The sequence below is a fragment of the Pseudochaenichthys georgianus genome, chromosome 10, assembly GCF_902827115.2.
Source record: "Pseudochaenichthys georgianus chromosome 10, fPseGeo1.2, whole genome shotgun sequence".
In the NCBI taxonomy this organism is placed as follows: Eukaryota; Metazoa; Chordata; class Actinopteri; order Perciformes; family Channichthyidae; genus Pseudochaenichthys; species Pseudochaenichthys georgianus.
In genome coordinates this window covers 31,948,385-31,965,406 of record NC_047512.1, presented here as the reverse complement: position 1 = coordinate 31,965,406, position 17,022 = coordinate 31,948,385, and the positions used below count along the sequence as shown (strand labels likewise).

At 41.0% G+C, this 17,022-nt stretch overlaps 1 protein-coding gene across 3 annotated transcripts in view; it reads left to right on the top strand.

Annotated features, from left to right (window-relative positions):
- The first annotated feature begins 328 nt into the window (after positions 1-328).
- The window catches only part of slc7a2 (solute carrier family 7 member 2), a 40,316-nt gene continuing 23,622 nt past the window's right edge, over positions 329-17,022 (top strand). Inside the window, exons 1-7 of one of the 3 annotated variants that reach the window (XM_034093613.1) lie at positions 329-610; positions 5,051-5,428; positions 5,499-5,654; positions 6,480-6,645; positions 6,747-6,883; positions 6,964-7,186; positions 8,366-8,505. In XM_034093613.1, coding sequence (XP_033949504.1) covers positions 5,059-5,428; positions 5,499-5,654; positions 6,480-6,645; positions 6,747-6,883; positions 6,964-7,186; positions 8,366-8,505 — 1,192 coding nt within the window. In that variant the 5' untranslated portion in view covers positions 329-610; positions 5,051-5,058. Of the gene's footprint in view, positions 611-5,047; positions 5,429-5,498; positions 5,655-6,479; positions 6,646-6,746; positions 6,884-6,963; positions 7,187-8,365; positions 8,506-8,763; positions 8,901-17,022 lie in introns of all 3 variants that reach the window. The other 2 variants (XM_034093614.1, XM_034093612.1) reach the window with 2 other exon arrangements.

Below are 17,022 nucleotides of genomic sequence, written 5' to 3'. Positions count from 1 at the left end.
TCTCGGTAAACACAAGTGCCTGCCTCAATGTTTGTCAATGCCCGTTGCCTAACCATTTATCAGCAGGCAGTTAGCATCTGGGCAACTGGGATCTATGTGCATTAGAACAAAAATGAATTCTACCATCAAAATCCTTCTCTTCTCTTCTCTGTCATGCTGTGTGTGAGAGCTTATGGTGCAATATTGTCTGCACAAAGTTTTACTCCCACAAAACTCAAGCATGGAGTGAAATTCCCCCCCCCCCCATTCTAACTCCCTGGGGCCCCCTCCTCCCCTTTCGCCTCCCTGCTCAGGGGACGTCACTTCTCTGGCAGCGGAGGGACTGGAGGCTGGATTCTAGAGGGGCAAGGCGAGGGTAGATCCTATGAAGAAACAGTGAGGGGAGGCGTAAGAAAGTTCTGCTCTGCTCAGTGTACATGCCAGCATATGAAATAGAGTTACAGCAGAGTTTCCAGGCAGAACTTCATGGGAGCAGTGGATCTTATTCGACTTTACCTGCGCTTCACATGCAGCTGATCTGCTCTGCAAACTGGAAAAACGCACTGACACTTCTGACAGGCTTTTTTGTCCCTCTTCAGTGTCTAAACCTCAACTTGTCAAATCCACACAGGTATGCACATGTCTTTAGTGAAATAATGTTTGTGTTTTTATTTAGATTACCTAATTCTATAATTTAACAAACTTCTGCAGTAGCTGTTTTTTCTGATCATGCAGGTCTTTTTAGAGTAATATATGTTGATGTCACTGTTAAATATAAAACATGCATTATATGTATGTAAGAAATTCCTTTGGGTATCTGGAACCTTTTTGGACATATGCATGTAGGCCAAAGAGAGAGATAAATACTGATGCATCTTATGCAATGTGTATTGTCAGTTTCAAAAACTAAAGTGTCATACTTTTTCATTCACTGTATTCTATAAAGAGACGCTGTACAGCCCTCATTGTAATGCTAATGAGCTGTCACAGCCATAACTCATCTCCACCCTACACTTTTAAATGGAGGTCAATGCATATTTTGGATGGCTGTCAGTGTTAATTAACAGTACAGACAATCTGAATTTTGGTTCCAAGAAGAAGCTTCAACATCAAAAGCGAGCTATTCACTGGGCATATTTCATTCTTCATTTATCTTATTGTATTCATGCAAATATGTGAGGCAGGATCCCCAGCAATATTAATAATGAAAAGAGAAACAATGAACATAAAGAGGACTGCAGTTCGTCTTATTATGTTTTATTATTATGTAATTAGCAAAGCGAGATACTGGAATGTCTGTATTGTGTTACAATGGTGCATTCATGGTCCCTTTTTGAAGTTCTTTGACAACTTAGATCTGCACCGTAACCCCAAACAATAGATTTAAATGGAACACCATTACTGTATACACTTTACCACGATGTAGCATTCCTAAAATGCACGTTATAGTTTGTAGACTTAACATCATAGGCGGCGCGTGAGGCTGAGGTTTGGGAAGGCTAAATAACTTGTTTTACCTGATGCTGCCTGCCTCCGGCCGCGGCGTCTATAGAAAAGAGATCAACTATGGAGTCAGATTTGGGTCAATATTCTAGCGCGTAAAACAAGCTACTCACGAGCGGAAAATGTGCTTTTACACGCGCATAAAATGACCCTCACGCGCAGATTAAACCCCCGCGTGCGGCTCTGCCGAGAGAGACAGCCTTCTTGCTCGTTCGCGGGAGTGTCAGCCTCGCGGAGTCTGTCTACACGCGCGTGAAAAGTTTCTGGGACTTTGGGGCGAGCCACTGGACTTTGATTGACAGCTGCAAGGAAACCCGGAGTTGCCAGGTTTGATAAATGCCTGAACTACCAAGAGCCGAGGAGTGACGGCAGCAAAATCAGTTGGACGAGATTGAATGGTAAAATTGTCCATAAAAAACTATTATATTCGTGAAGTGTACAGCTAATATATATATATATAAAAAATGTATTTGATATAAAACAATATATTTTTGAGTGGGCTGTATCTGTCGAAAATTGCTAGCTACTGTCTGCTGTACACTCTTAGAAGGGATGTGTCAAATATGACACAACTGAATTTCAACACACCTACAGATTGTGCTCAGGGACAACACCTGTTGTGTTTATTTATGTGTAAATCATTTTTACACACAAAATGTGTTACATGCCCCTCACACACAATGTGCACATTTTATACATTGTGTGTTATAAATGACCAAGATGAACACACTCATTTGTTATTTCTGCACATTTTGTGTTATATGTCTTTAACCAGAATTAACATTTGATTGTGTTATATCTGCACATTGTGTGTCAATGACGATTACTGGAAGTACCAGGTGGTGGATATGGTTTTTATTCAAAGGATTTCATTAGCACAATATGTCATTAAGAAAATAATTGTTAACATTTAAAAACATTAATATTTTTCTAATTCATCAAATGTTGACAGAATAGATAATTCATAAAATCACACCTAAAAAAACCTTATACCTTGGTTAAAACAAACTTAATCTTCAGCAAAATTGTTGTAAATTACTTTCAGCTGAGGGAATATAGTGATGAGATTCTTCACAAGGACCACCTTTTCAGTGTTGGATGGATAATTAAGGATTAAAATGAATGACAAGTGAGCTATTTATTTATTTTTTATTTTTCAAAAAGAATACAAAAAGTTCTAGCATACAAATATTACAAATGCGTGATAATAAAGCAATTGGTTATAAAGAATGTCCTTTTGTATCAAGCAAATAAAAAAACTATTTTTACAACCAATCACTTAAATGCAACAATTATATATACACATATGGACAACTTTACTATTCAATCTCGTCCAACTGATTTTGCTGCCGTCACTCCTCGGCTCTTGGTAGTTCAGGCATTTATCAAACCTGGCAACTCCGAGTTTCCTTGCAGCTGTCGCGGGCGCAGAGCCGCTTGCGGGCGCAGAGCCGCTTGCGGGCGCAGAGCCGCTTGCGGGCGCAGAGCCGCTCGCGGGGGTTTAATCTGCGCGCGAGGGTCATTTTATGCGCGTGTAAAAGCACATTTTCCGCTCGTGAGTAGCTTGTTTTACGCGCTAGAATATTGACCCAAATCTGACTCCATATCAACGCAGTGAAAGCACGGGCAGATCAGATCAGAGCTCAGTGTGCGGAGTTTAAATCTATTAAGTATAAAGGAAATACAGTTTAAACTGCCGTATGAAGAGAAGACGCCGACGTGTCACACTTATCATTCATATCACATCATCAATCAGATCATCGATCATATAATATCATAATCTATCATATATGTCCTTATCTGAGTCAGCTTCTCGAGCCGTATCTGGCCGTGCAACACTTACGGCCCGTCCACACAGCGGCGTGCGCTGACGCTTGCCGGCGGGCGTGTCTGAAACTCTGGTAGGTTTTCGCTTGTTTGGGGAGTTTATATCCAGTGTATTTCGTTTGAATGGACAGCTAGCAAGCATAGACAGTATATTTAGCCAGCATGGATGTAGCTTGAATGCTTTGCTTTGTATGTCCGGGGCGGGACATTCATGTGGTTGGTTGTTGGTCGGGCTGCTCGCGTTGATTCCCCAAGCTCAAGACACGCCCACCGCCAAGCGGCAACGCACGCCGCCGGGTGTAGGGGCCGTAACGGCCGTGTACTGTCTATGCTTGCTAGCTGTCCATTCAAACGAAATACACTGGATATAAACTCCCCAAACAAGCGAAAACCTACCAGTTTCCCCCACTGTCTCTGCCACCTCCCTCCATGCCTGGCTCCTCCGGTTTGTATCCCTGTATGTTCCCTACCGCCACGATCATTTTCTCCTCCTTTTGTTGACATATGGGAAATAACTGCGGTCTGGCTCTCCCAACATACACCCGGTTTGATTGGCTACTGCTTGTACTGTCAGTTTTACATACGAGGGATTTGATTGGCTGACGCCTCCGTAGAGGCGGCAAAAGTAGAACATTGCTCTACTTTTGCAGCGAGCACCTCGAGAGAAGCTACGCTTTGCTCCCACAATGCAGTTCGGCGAATTGTGACGTCACCCCATTCAAAGTGAATGGGCAGAAGCGTTGAAGCGGCAACGCACGCCGCCGTGTGTAGGGGCCATTACAGTGTCACATACTGTATGCAGAAGTATTATTTTAAGCAATACATTAAGTTTTACGCAACACTCAAATGTAATTAAAGTCAGATCGTGTTTTAGACGGGGCAGTGATATCATAAAACTGTTAATGTGCGCATTCAGACACTTTTTCTTTTACCAGCTGTATTCACCTTGCAGGTGCAGCTATGTGGCTTGTATCCTGGATTATATGTTTAAATCATGGATGTTTAAAGTTCATATTTGTCTAATATTAGTTTACTTTTCATTAATGAAGTATGACGATGCTAAATGTTGCTAACCACGCCCCTTTCACGTGAACGCGCTCTCAGCTGGAGAGAGAAACCCTGGCTTGATTTACCGAGTTGATAACCAGCGTCGTATGACCGTTTAGCGAGAGCGTGTTTGTTAGGGTTAGTTAAGATATCATAACTCAAACGTATCCAGGGTCTGTTGAACTGGCTTCGTAGTACAGGGCACAGTTGGCTGCATAGCAGCGCTAATGTCAAAGACACAAACATTATACATTATATTTTTCTTGCATGCAGTGACACAAATATTTGGGAAGGCTTAGCCTGCAGTACCCGCCGCCCCTGCTTAACATCTGCCTCAATAGTTCTAAAGCAATCCCAACTTTTACTCAACATGTTATGCAACGAACCTTTCAGCCTTTGTTTGCAAAAGAACACTTTCTATGAGCTGCAAATGCAAAGCAGGTGGAGCTCAAGTCCTCACACCTGACCTTTGGTTTTACGGATTGTGTTCCTTCTATTGAATGTGCAAGTATTGATGCTAGGATAAAGAATATTAGTGATGATTGGGTGAGATCAAACTGTTTCTTCTCAAATTCTGCACAGTTTGAATTATATTAATCTTGAAATGTTTGGCTAGAAGTATAGCGTTGTTATGCCAGACCTCTGCTTCACAGGTATTTTCAATCCTTTCTTCTCTCTTTCCATCTGTCAGCAGGTGTCAACATGCTGGAGCAGGTTCTGTCGTTCAGCCGCTCCCTGGTGCGCAGGAAAGTGGTTGACATGAACAACCTGGAGGACTCCAAGTTGTGCCGCTGCCTAGGAACCGTCGACCTCATCGCCCTGGGAGTTGGCAGCACTCTGGGCGCAGGTGTCTACATCCTGGCCGGAGAGGTGGCCAAAGGCGACTCTGGCCCCAGTATAGTGATCTCCTTCCTAATCGCTGCCTTAGCGTCCGTTATGGCCGGTCTGTGTTACGCTGAGTTCGGTGCGCGCGTCCCCAAAACCGGCTCTGCTTACCTTTATAGCTACGTGACTGTTGGAGAGATCTGGGCCTTCATCACTGGGTGGAACCTCATCCTCTCCTATGTGATTGGTAAGTTTGTAGCAGTCTTTGGGTCCAATGAACTTCAAGATGGTGCTGATACTTTTTTGTCTTCTTACAGGTACTTCCTCAGTTGCCAGGGCTTGGAGTGGCACATTTGATGACATGATAGGAGGCCACATCGAGGTTTTCTGTAAGACGTACTTCAGCATGAACTCTCCTGGTCTGGCTCAGTACCCGGACTTCTTTGCCGTCTGCCTGATACTGCTGCTTTCTGGTGAGGCAGCAAATAAAGCCTTGAAATCCAAAAATTCTGATATGTTGCAACAGAGGCTACTGAGAAAAGACATAAATTAAGATTTCTACATTTTGTTCAACACAGACAACTCTCATGAACTCTCATAATCCAATTAAGGGATGGCAGGACACTTTTTGCTTAACAGGTTAAGGCAATGTGAGTCCACTAGGACACAACATTCAACCCCTTTCTGTTTTTAAAAACTCCCTGATCACCCTGCTAGGTATCAGCAACACCTCGTTTCTCTTTCCCACAGTCACACAATCACATCTGAAAAGAGCCCGGTCCAACTACAGCTTCTTTGCAACCTCAGAGTAAAGTATCGTCAGTAGTTGAGGAGAGAACTTCGTATTAATTTCCTGTAGTCAGATTCATCGCAGTCCAGTCCAGTTTGGATAAACCCCCCTTTCTGACCCTCAGGCTAAAAAAATTGGTCGGTGTGACCTAACAATGCGCTAGTGTTTGGTTGTTTGTCAAAGTCCACAGTTGAAGGGTTTATGCAATATTTGTTTATCTTAACCAGATTTAAAAATGGTCCTGTTTTTGTGAAAACGTAAAGAAAATAGAGGTTTGTACATCTCTCCATTTAGCTCTGGTCTGAAACACCCCACAATCATCTATTTACATCTCGTTGCGCAATTCTCCTTTAAAATAGTGGCGTGACATTGGTGGGTGTTAGTGTTATCCATACCGTTATATTGTGAAACTCCAAATTATTTATAAGAATAATAATGATGACACACTTTGTAACTACTGGACATTAAAAGATAAAATTGAGCTAGTTTGCCTTTTTGTTTGTCCCAGGACTCCTGTCGTTTGGGGTGAAGGAGTCAGCCTGGGTCAACAAAGTCTTCACTTCAGTCAACGTGCTTGTACTGTTGTTCGTCATCATTTCTGGTTTTGTCAAAGGAGATTCGGCGAACTGGAAGATATCTGAAGAATCCCTCATAAATGTCACCATAGTTAAACGGTAATTTATTAACCCTTAACCATTTGTGGTATAGGTTTATATGTGAAGTATCAGATGTACTTTTTGGCTGGTTTTGTGTTGAGTTCAGTTTGATGTTTCAGGAACTTGTCCGTGACGACCAATGTGACCAGTGATTATGGAGTAGGAGGATTTATGCCTTTCGGGTTCAGTGGGACCTTAGCTGGAGCTGCCACCTGCTTTTACGCTTTTGTCGGATTTGACTGCATTGCAACCACAGGTGAGCCACTGAAAGGTTGGGTTATAGTCTGATTTCATCTAAGCTCAATGTAAAGATGTTTGTGCCTCTGCGTGAAACAGGCGAGGAGGTGAGGAACCCTCAGAAAGCCATTCCCATCGGCATCGTGGTGTCGCTGACCGTGTGTTTCCTGGCGTACTTCGGTGTGTCGGCTGCGCTCACACTGATGATGCCTTACTACCTGCTGGACGAGAAGAGCCCTCTGCCCATGGCTTTTGAGTATGTGGGCTGGGGCCCTGCCAAATATGTGGTCGCTGCAGGTTCACTGTGTGCCCTCTCCACTAGGTAAGCTCTGGATCTGCTGTTCTAAAATAGGACTACATATTTATGTTATTTAGATGCTAGATTTACTGTATCTGAGCAATCAGAATTTATAATATGACTTTAATTTCTGATTGATGTGCTTGCTATACATTGGTGATAATGGTAAAGGAGATGTGGTCAAAAGTTCTGACCACTTATCTCTGTCTATCTGTCTTATTATTGGATTGATTCATTTTTGCCTAATGAGACATAATAGGCACAGTGTTTATAGGGAGAATGCACAACATTTTCCGGTGATGTCCAATCACTTTTGTTGGTAATTGTAGCCGGATGAAGCAAAGCATTTCTCAGTGTGTGCTGTATTCTACGATTAGCTGATTTCTAGCTTCCCATAAGCGATGACTAAATATCCAAGCTAATGTAGGCTGTAGTTTTGTAATTCCTCCAACTACGTCACGTTCAATTACAGCACTGGATTCAGGAAAAACAACAGATTTAACAGCAACGAAATCCCGTTCATGGTCCGGCATTCACTGAGGAAGTTATTGCTTCAATCAATTATGGACATACACATAAAATGGCAGGAATTGTCCATTTAATTCTCTCTGTTTTCACCTGCATGTGTTTGTAATTTACTATGTATAATTTAAGTCATATATACATAAGGTTGTCTATACAAATATATTGGTGTTACTTAATTATGTCTTTCTTCCCTGAGGTTTGCTGTATCAGTTTCCTTTCAGTTTTCCATCTACAAACCTTTTCACAAACATGATATCAGTCACTTACTTATCCCATGATCTGCATTCTTTAAATCTGATTAGAACCAATGAAGATTTCAGATAAGTTAGTTTGAAATTGATGTTAAGGGTGTAGTCAACGGCATTTACCCTTATAAATGTAACTCCAAACCAGCTCTCAAAACCGAGAAAAAACAACTTAATTCGATTAAAAACTTGAAAATTTGACATTAGTGATATGTATTTTAACCTTAAAAGCAGAGTTTGATCTATTCTAATGCATATATCAGAGTTTTGATAACTAATTAGTGATGACTAAATGCCAAAAGGGAAGAAAGACGCTTTATTGACTTTATGCATGCTCTGAAGCTTTGATGATGTGATTGTTGGTGTACATGTGCGTGTTTTGGGGCTTTTTGACTAACGTGTTGGTCTTGCATGTCTCTGCTGTCTCATGCAGTCTGCTGGGCTCCATTTTCCCCATGCCTCGTGTAATCTATGCTATGGCACAGGATGGTGTGCTTTTCAAAGTCTTAGCCCGAATCAATCCTAAGACGAAGACCCCACTTATTGCCACTATGACATCCGGTGTAGTAGCAGGTGAGAGATGGGGAGCAACCAAAGAGATTCCTCCTGCTAATCTTTCTCCACCAATCAACTGTGAAAGACACAAGCAAAGATGCAAATAATAATTTGGTTACAGAAATTGACCCACCCTTTATCACTCCTTTTTCAAATGATCCAGTTATTCTGAGGTTTTCCCTCCATATCTACATGTTGTTCTTTCACGGTTGTGCAGGTGTCATGTTTTTTTCCCCAGAATGCCCTCAACTTAACCATGAACCCTCTTCTCCCTAGCCTGTTGGGCTCCATGTTCCCTCTGCCACGCATTCTCTTTGCCATGGCACGAGATGGTATTCTGTTCAAATTTATGTCCAAAGTGAGTAAGCGCCAGTCTCCTGTGGCTGCCACCATGGCGGCAGGTACCACTGCGGGTAAGCTCTCGAGGCAAGGACTTTGTTTTGGACGTGATTGGGATTTTGTCTTTGCATGGTGGTGGTGGTGACTGCATGTAAAACTTGGTGATGGTGTTTCTAATGTGAGAAAACAATACACACAATATTAAGGCAGCCAAGTTCATGGATATGTGTTCACCACCAGAGATGGGGTCGTTACTAAAAAAAAAGTAACATATTACATATTACATATTACTTTAAAAAAAAAAAGAAGCAATATATTACACTACTTCGTTACTCTCTCCATAAAGTAACTCGTTACTTTACTCGTTAATTTACTTGTTACTTTACTCGCAGGGCCGGCCCGCCCCTCCCTACAGGCAGATCACGCAGACTGCGGCACACCTACAGTGTACGCGCGCCACAGTTTTGCCTCTGCGAGACTCCACTTGCACCCTCAATTACTATTGCATTAAGGAAGACATAACACAAGTCTTTCTTTTTATATGCTCTAAAATAGGCTACCAGCCTACCACAACAAGCTAACAGTCTGTGAAACGTTAAGACACTAATTAATGAAACCAGTTAAAGACGCATTATTCTTATCATTCTTTATGAGCGCAGTGACGGTAAGGTATCTAATTACTTATTTATTTAGTATTCCATAACTTAGTAACAGAGATGGTCAAACTAAAGAGAGACATGGCAGAGACATGGCAGAGACATGGCAGAATTCCTACAATGAAGCGGGACAGTGAACTGTTCACCCGTGAGAGGGCGATCAACAAAAGAGAGCGAGCGGCCCCGTTGAGGGAGTTTACAGATGAAAAGACTCAGCCATGTTTATGCAGCACTGCACGTGGAGATGTGGTCTCGCAAGTCGCGCAGATTACATAGGCCTACATGTATATAAACCTGCGGCGGAAACCCCTCTTGTCTGTCAGTGAGTGTGATTATTTTATAAAAGTAACAAAGTAACGCGTGTCGGGGCAATGTTAGTAACTGTAGTGTGATTACTGAATTATAAAAGTAACGCGTTACACTACTCCGTTACCGACAAAAGTAATATTATTACAGTTACTTTGTAGCGTTGTAACGCGTTACACCCAACTCTGTTCACCACCACAGTCCATCTTGTTTTTAATCACTAAATGTTTTGACAATAATCTGATATCTTCCACTTCAATACCACTATTGTGTGAATGCTACATTTAAACCTTCAGTGTGGAAGTCACTGCTGCTGGCCAATAATGAATCCAGCACCTAACTTCAAACATTGCAGACAGTTAGCTTAGCTTAGAAAAAAAATACTGGGAACAAGAGTAAAGAGCTAGCTAGGCTGAGAATAGTATCAATCTTATCATCTAACTCTTGGCAAGAAAGCTAATACACTGCAACATATTCCCCCCCCCCCACCAAGTGATAGTTAACCTGCTAGCCCTGTTAGCAGCAGTTAGCGGTTAGCATAACTTGAGCACCAAGAGAAGCTTTTTGTCCATCAGGAGACACTTTCCTCTCTAAAATATATATATTCCAGTTTTACTTAAGGCACCTATCTCGGGATTAGATATTCTGTAAACAAAAGAAAATACATTACTTTACCCCTAGGATAATCACATAATGGCATTGTAATACACGGTTCGGCTGCATTACATATTACAGATCTGCCGTAGTTCTTTATTTATAGAGCCCTGATGAGAAGACCTTTGGAAAAACTGAAGAAATGCCGCCGAAACTGAATACTTGACGTGGATCATAAATATATCAACAATTAAACAACATCTTCAATTTCTATTCAATCAATCAATCAATGTTTATTTATATAGCCCAATATCACAAATATTACATTTGTCTCAGTGGTCTTCACAGTGTGTACAGAATATCAGTATGACAATACGACACCCTCTGTCCTTAGACCCTCACATCGTACAAGGAAAAACTTCCGGAGAAAACCCACAGTTTAAAGGGAAAAATGGGAGAAACCTCAGGGAGAGCAACAGAGGAGGGATCCCTCTCCCAGGACGGACAGACGTGAAATAGATGCCGTGTGTAAATTGAAAAGATAATACATTTGCAACATAGGTAGTCCAAATGTTTAGAAATGCATGTGTGTATGATAGGAAGATGAATCCACAAGGATATCCATCCAGGACCTATGATCCAGGACCACAGCCACGACTCAAGATCCAGGGCTCGCGATCCAGGACACAGGACCGCAGGATCATCCATGACTCCGGATCCCGGCGTATATAGACACGAAAAAGAAAGAAATTTGGGGAAGCTGGGTTAATCGGAACATGACAGTACACAGGTATAGACGGAGAGAAGGAAGAAGTAAGATCCCCGACAAACTAAGCCTATATCAGCAAAACTAGTGGCTGAATCTAATCAGCCCTAACTATAAGCTTTATCAAAAAGGAAGGTCTTAAGCGCACTCTTAAAAACGGATAGGGTGTCTGCCGCCCGAACCCAAATGTGGAGCTTGATAAGAAAAGGCTCTGGCTCCCATTGTACTTTTAGAGACTAGGAACAACCAACAACACTGCATTCTTGGAACGCAATGCCCTAGTAGGACTGTAGGGTATAATGAGTTCTTTAAGGTAAGATGGCGCCTGCCCATTAAGGGCTTTGTAGGCGAGAAGAAGAATTTTAAATTCTATCCTGTGTTCTATAGGGAGCCAGTCAAGTCACCAATTCACGAGTCCAAGTCACCCTCGAGTCACCACTCTTCGAGTCCGAGTCCAAGTCCGAGTCACCAAGGGAGAGTCGTAGTCGAGTCAGAGTCCAAGTCCGAGTCACCCAAGGAGTGTCCAAGTCGAGTCCGAGTCCGAATCATCATTACCTGTGTTCGAGTCCGAGTCCAATTCCGAGTCACTTAAGAAGAGTCCAAGTCAAGTCCGAGTCACAAGTCTTCATGTATTAATCTTCGTGGATATATGTTTTGAAATGTAGCTGCTCTCTACATTGCTGTTATCCTGTCTATTGAACTGCTGTGAAGCGAGTTTGGCTACAATTCTTGTAATAGGTGCTATACAAATATAAAGCTTATTTCTAATATTAATATTATTATTATTATTATATATAAATAAACTATATTTAAAATGAGTTACCTTTTAGAGAAGTGATTATATTTGTACACCAATATTTTCCTATGGTAAAGTTTTCGTTTTGCACTTTTATTTTGATAGTAATAAGATCGGGACTCTTATTTTGAAGGAACTTTTACGGGTTAAATCAGTTTACAGATAAAGATTTATCCCCAGAAAGCACATGGCTACTTAGCATGCAAAATGACGTTAAGTATGTGCTTTCGTTATCGGCTGAATCTTTATTTATTGATTAGATCACGTTACTCTGATGATAGTGTTCAAGACAGCCTATATGTCTGAACTCGATCCTTAGAGTAATGTGTTACGGAGCCTTCTCTTCTATATTGTTTCCACATAACGAGCATTTTGCGCTGCTCTTTGGAAGCAGAATGTGTGAAAGCATACAGCACGATGCGGGGTGTGTCTGTAGACATCTCTAGACTGGAATAGCGGGGCCCAGTACGTGAACTCGCCATACAGGATAGAGGACATCAGACTCCAGAGAAAATGTGCTCGAGTCCGAGTCCAAGTCGGAGTGTCAATGTACGAGTCGAGTCCGAGTCATCGTGGGGGGGGGGACTTCACGAGTCCGAGTCCAAGTCATCCTGTGCGAGAATTCACGAGTCCAAGTCCGAGTCGCGTCAATCAGTGCGCGAGTCCGAGTCGAGTCACGAGTCCCGAAAATCGGCACTCAAGTCCGACTCGAGTCCGAGTCCAGGACTCGAGTACTCCATCTCTGGTGTAAGGCAGACAGAACAGGAGTAATGTGGTCCCTTTTCCTAACTCTGGTTAGTACACGAGCTGCAGCATTTTGAATCAGCTGAAGCGACTTGACTGACTTCTTGGTACACCCTGATAATAAGGAGTTACAATAATCCAGCCTTGAAGTAACAAATGCATGGACTAGTTTCTCTGCATCGTTTTGAGGCAAGATATGCCTGATTTTTGCAATGTTACGTAGATGGAAGTAGGCGGTCCTGGAAATTGATTTTATGTGGGCGTTAAAGGATAAATCCTGATCAAATATAACACCAAGATTCCTTACAGTCTCACTGGAGGTCAAATTAATGCCATCCATAGTTAGTATATCTTTAGATAATTTGTTTCGTAGATTCTTCGGGCCAAGTACAATAACTTCAGTTTTGGTCGTGTTTAACATCAAAAAATGTAAGGTCATCCGCGTTTTTAAGTCCTTGAGGCAGTCTTGAATTTTATTTAGATGATTAATTTCATCAGGCTTGATTGATAAATATAGTTGAGTATCATCCGCATAACAATGAAAGTTTACAGAATGATTCCTTATAATATTGCCTAACGGAAGCATATATAATGTGAACAAAATAGGTCCGAGCACTGAGCCCTGTGGCACTCCATGGCTAACTTTGGTTTGCGTGGAAGATTCATCGTTGACACGTACAAACTGAGAGCGTTCAGATAGATAGGACCTAAACCAGCCTAAAGCAGTTCCCTGTATGCCAACTAAGTGCTCTAATCTTTGCAATAGGATATCATGGTCGATAGTATCAAATGCAGCACTGAGATCGAGCAAAACAAGAATAGAGTCATGTCCCTTGTCTGAGGCTATTAGAATTTCATTTGTGACTTTAACCAGAGCTGTCTCTGTGCTATGATGTGTTCTAAAGCCAGACTGAAAATCTTCAAATAAATCATTGTTTTTTAAGTAATCACACAGCTGTTTTGTGAGCGCTTTCTCAAGAATTTTTGAGAGGAACGGAAGATTAGAAATAGGTCTATAGTTGGCTAAAACCTCTGGATCGAGGTTGTGCTTTTCAAGAAGCGGTTTTATCACTGCTACTTTGAATGATTGTGGAACATAGCCTGATAATAAAGACATATTCATAATATTTAATAAAGAAGTGCTAATTAATGGAAACACTTCCTTCAACAGCTTAGTTGGAATTGGGTCTAACATGCACGTTGATGGTTTAGAACAGGGGTCGGCAACAGGCGGACCGCGGTCCGGATCCGGACCCAGAGGCCGACCTATACGGACCCGGAGCTATAATCAATACATTAATAGGGGATTTTTAACGCTGATTTGGGTGACTTGTGTAATTCGTGGAGAACCGAAGAGTTTAAATACTATATGACAGTAACAAAAAAGTTGTTAAAAAAATAACAAGAATACAGTTTAAAAGGGGAGTGATTTGTAAAATATCCAAAAAGAAAAATCTGTATACAGTTCTGTTTCATATGGGCGTTGAAAGATGTATCCATAGATCTCCTCATGTTGCTCTCAAAGTGCACCAGATTGATGCTTTTAACTTCAATATTTAAAAAACAAATCTTCCCGGGGGAGCATGCCCCCGGACCCCCCTAGAGGAGGTTAGGTCCCCCCCCCCCCACTTAAATCATGTTCACATGGATAGGATACTAAATACATTTGCACACATCTTGTGTCCATATCTTTGTTTTGGTGGTCATGCCACAACCATGCACGTGCATGCATGCGTACGTGAGTCATCGTAAGATATCTGGATTGGTTGCTTTTTCTTTACACAGCATGAAAGAAAGGCCAAATGAATGGGCTGTGATTTTAGTTTTTTTAAGCAGAGGTTGAGTTCAATCATTTGTACGACCCTCGGAGGATGTTGTAAAAATTGAAAGGAAAAAGGTTCCCCACCCCTGCTGTAAATAATAATAAAAACCCTTGATTTATAACTTAACATCTCTGTCTCCTATTGATCTGAGTATATTATAAATAATAGCCAGTTAATTGAAGCATTATAGCACAGGCCTTTGTCAGATGGTATATTACGCAGTTTTTTTTCGGCTTCGAATAGTTCTCTCTTTTTTCACCATACCTGTGTTTGCATCACTTAGGCCATAAGGTGAACCCTGTTATCGTTACTTTCATCCCGCTCCACAGAAGTGGAACTACACAATCTTTAGTTCATAAAAAAGAACGAGTCATGCTTATCCACCAAAAAAAAGTTTGTCGCTAAAATTCCTGTCAATTCTTCTAGGCACGTAATTATTGGCTGAACTAGTCCCTTCAAAGCGTAATAATATCTTGGTCAAAAGTAGTGCCACGGTCCGTCACGTGATCGTGCTACACCAATTGGGTAGCTGCATATACCGGTATCAACAAACAGATTTGGAAAAAATGGCGACCGCACCAGAAAGTCTCAAAAAGTCAACATTATCAACACACAAACATTGTTACATGCATATTACGTCTGTGAAGCACGAAAAGGTTAATTATTTTACCAATATCACACTGCAGGTCTTCAACAACATCAACAGACTGTACACCCTCCATGACAGTGGCATTGATTTTGAAGTTACAAATACAATATTATCATATTACAATAATAATAATAATAATAATAATAATATAATATATATCTATAATAATAATCTATAATAATATATATATATATTATATATATATATTATATATATCTATAATAATAATCTATATATATCTATAATAATAATAATATAATATATATATATATATCTATAATAATAATCTATATATATAATAATATAATATATATATATCTATAATAATAATCTATAATAATAATAATAATAATAATAATGTAATTCATCAAATTATTATATGATGAATGAGTAAATAAATGAATCAATGGTCATTGGTACTGCTTTTTATTGATCTAAATTACTTAACGTAACAAGTTAACCTTCTTCTTGGACGCAGCTATGTATGAAATCAAGTCATGTTTATTTTAAGAGTGCATTTAACGTGTACAGGGTAACAATATCAACAGACAGACAGACAAAAAGTCCTCAGTCTAATGGAATAATCCACGAGCTCAGCCAATGAACCTAGCGATGCGAACATGGTAGTCCAGGGCCCTTTCTCATTTCTCTAACTCCCCTCCTCGACTCCTATCCTCGATACTTAGTTCCGCCCACAGGAGATGCGAGCGGAGGAGCCGAGGAGCAGGGGTGGATCTAGACAAATATTCATGGGGTGGCAAGAGGGTGGCAGGAGATTTTGAGGGGTGGCATCCCCTGACAGAAGTATATGCTGATTTAAATCGCAATCATATCAATCAATTAGGGGTGTAACGGTACACGTACCCATACTGAAATTATTCGGTACGGGCCCTTCGGTTCGGTACACGTGTGTACTGAACGAATATAGCATTAAACGTAAAAAATTGAGAACATGAACAACTTTCTGGAAGTAATCTATATCATAGAGCGACCAAGTAATTTCATTGAACGAGACGCATACTATGAGAGCTGGTCACAGGAATGCGTTCAAATGTAGTCAGTAATTTGAGGAACTGTCGAAATGGCGAACGCAGATAAAGTTGAGCTGAAAATCCTCCAGCATCATTGAAGTCTCCAGTTTGGGAACATTTTGGTTTCGCAGTTACGTACAAGGATGACGGACAAAGACAGGTGGACCGAACCAAAGCTGTTTGTCAGCATTGTTCAACTAACATTGGTTACGCGGCTGGCATCACCCGAATGTGAATATCACCGGTACCAAAAGACTGAAATGAAAACCCAACTCCCACTAGCATGTAAGCCTCCACCACTCGCAGAGAGTTCAGACCGAGCCAAAGCTATTACAAACGCCAAGTATCCTTATGTTGCCATGTTAGCAAAGCGCTACCTGGCTGTATCTGCTGCCTCTGTCCCTAGAGAGGGTGTTCTCCACAGCAGGAGACGTTGTTAGTGCCAGCAGATCTGCCCTTCAGCAGCAATGTGGACAAGTTCATCTTTCTTTAAACAACATGAAAATACAATGACAAGCAAGTCCTGATGTCAAACTGGCTGCTCAGGTACTAGTACAGTTCAAATACAGATTATTTCAGTTCATCGAAATGCTGCACCTTAATGTTTATTTTACTATATTTTGTATTTATTTGAATACATTAGTCACAGTTTAATAATAATTAAAAAAAAATATTTAATGTTTTGTGATAATTTTTTCTGCTGTACCGAAAACGTATTGAACCGAACCGTGACCTAAAAACAAGGTACGTACCGAACCGAAATGTTTGTGAACCGTTACACCCCTAATATCAATTTTAACTTGGAAAGCCACAATATTAATATTTTAACTC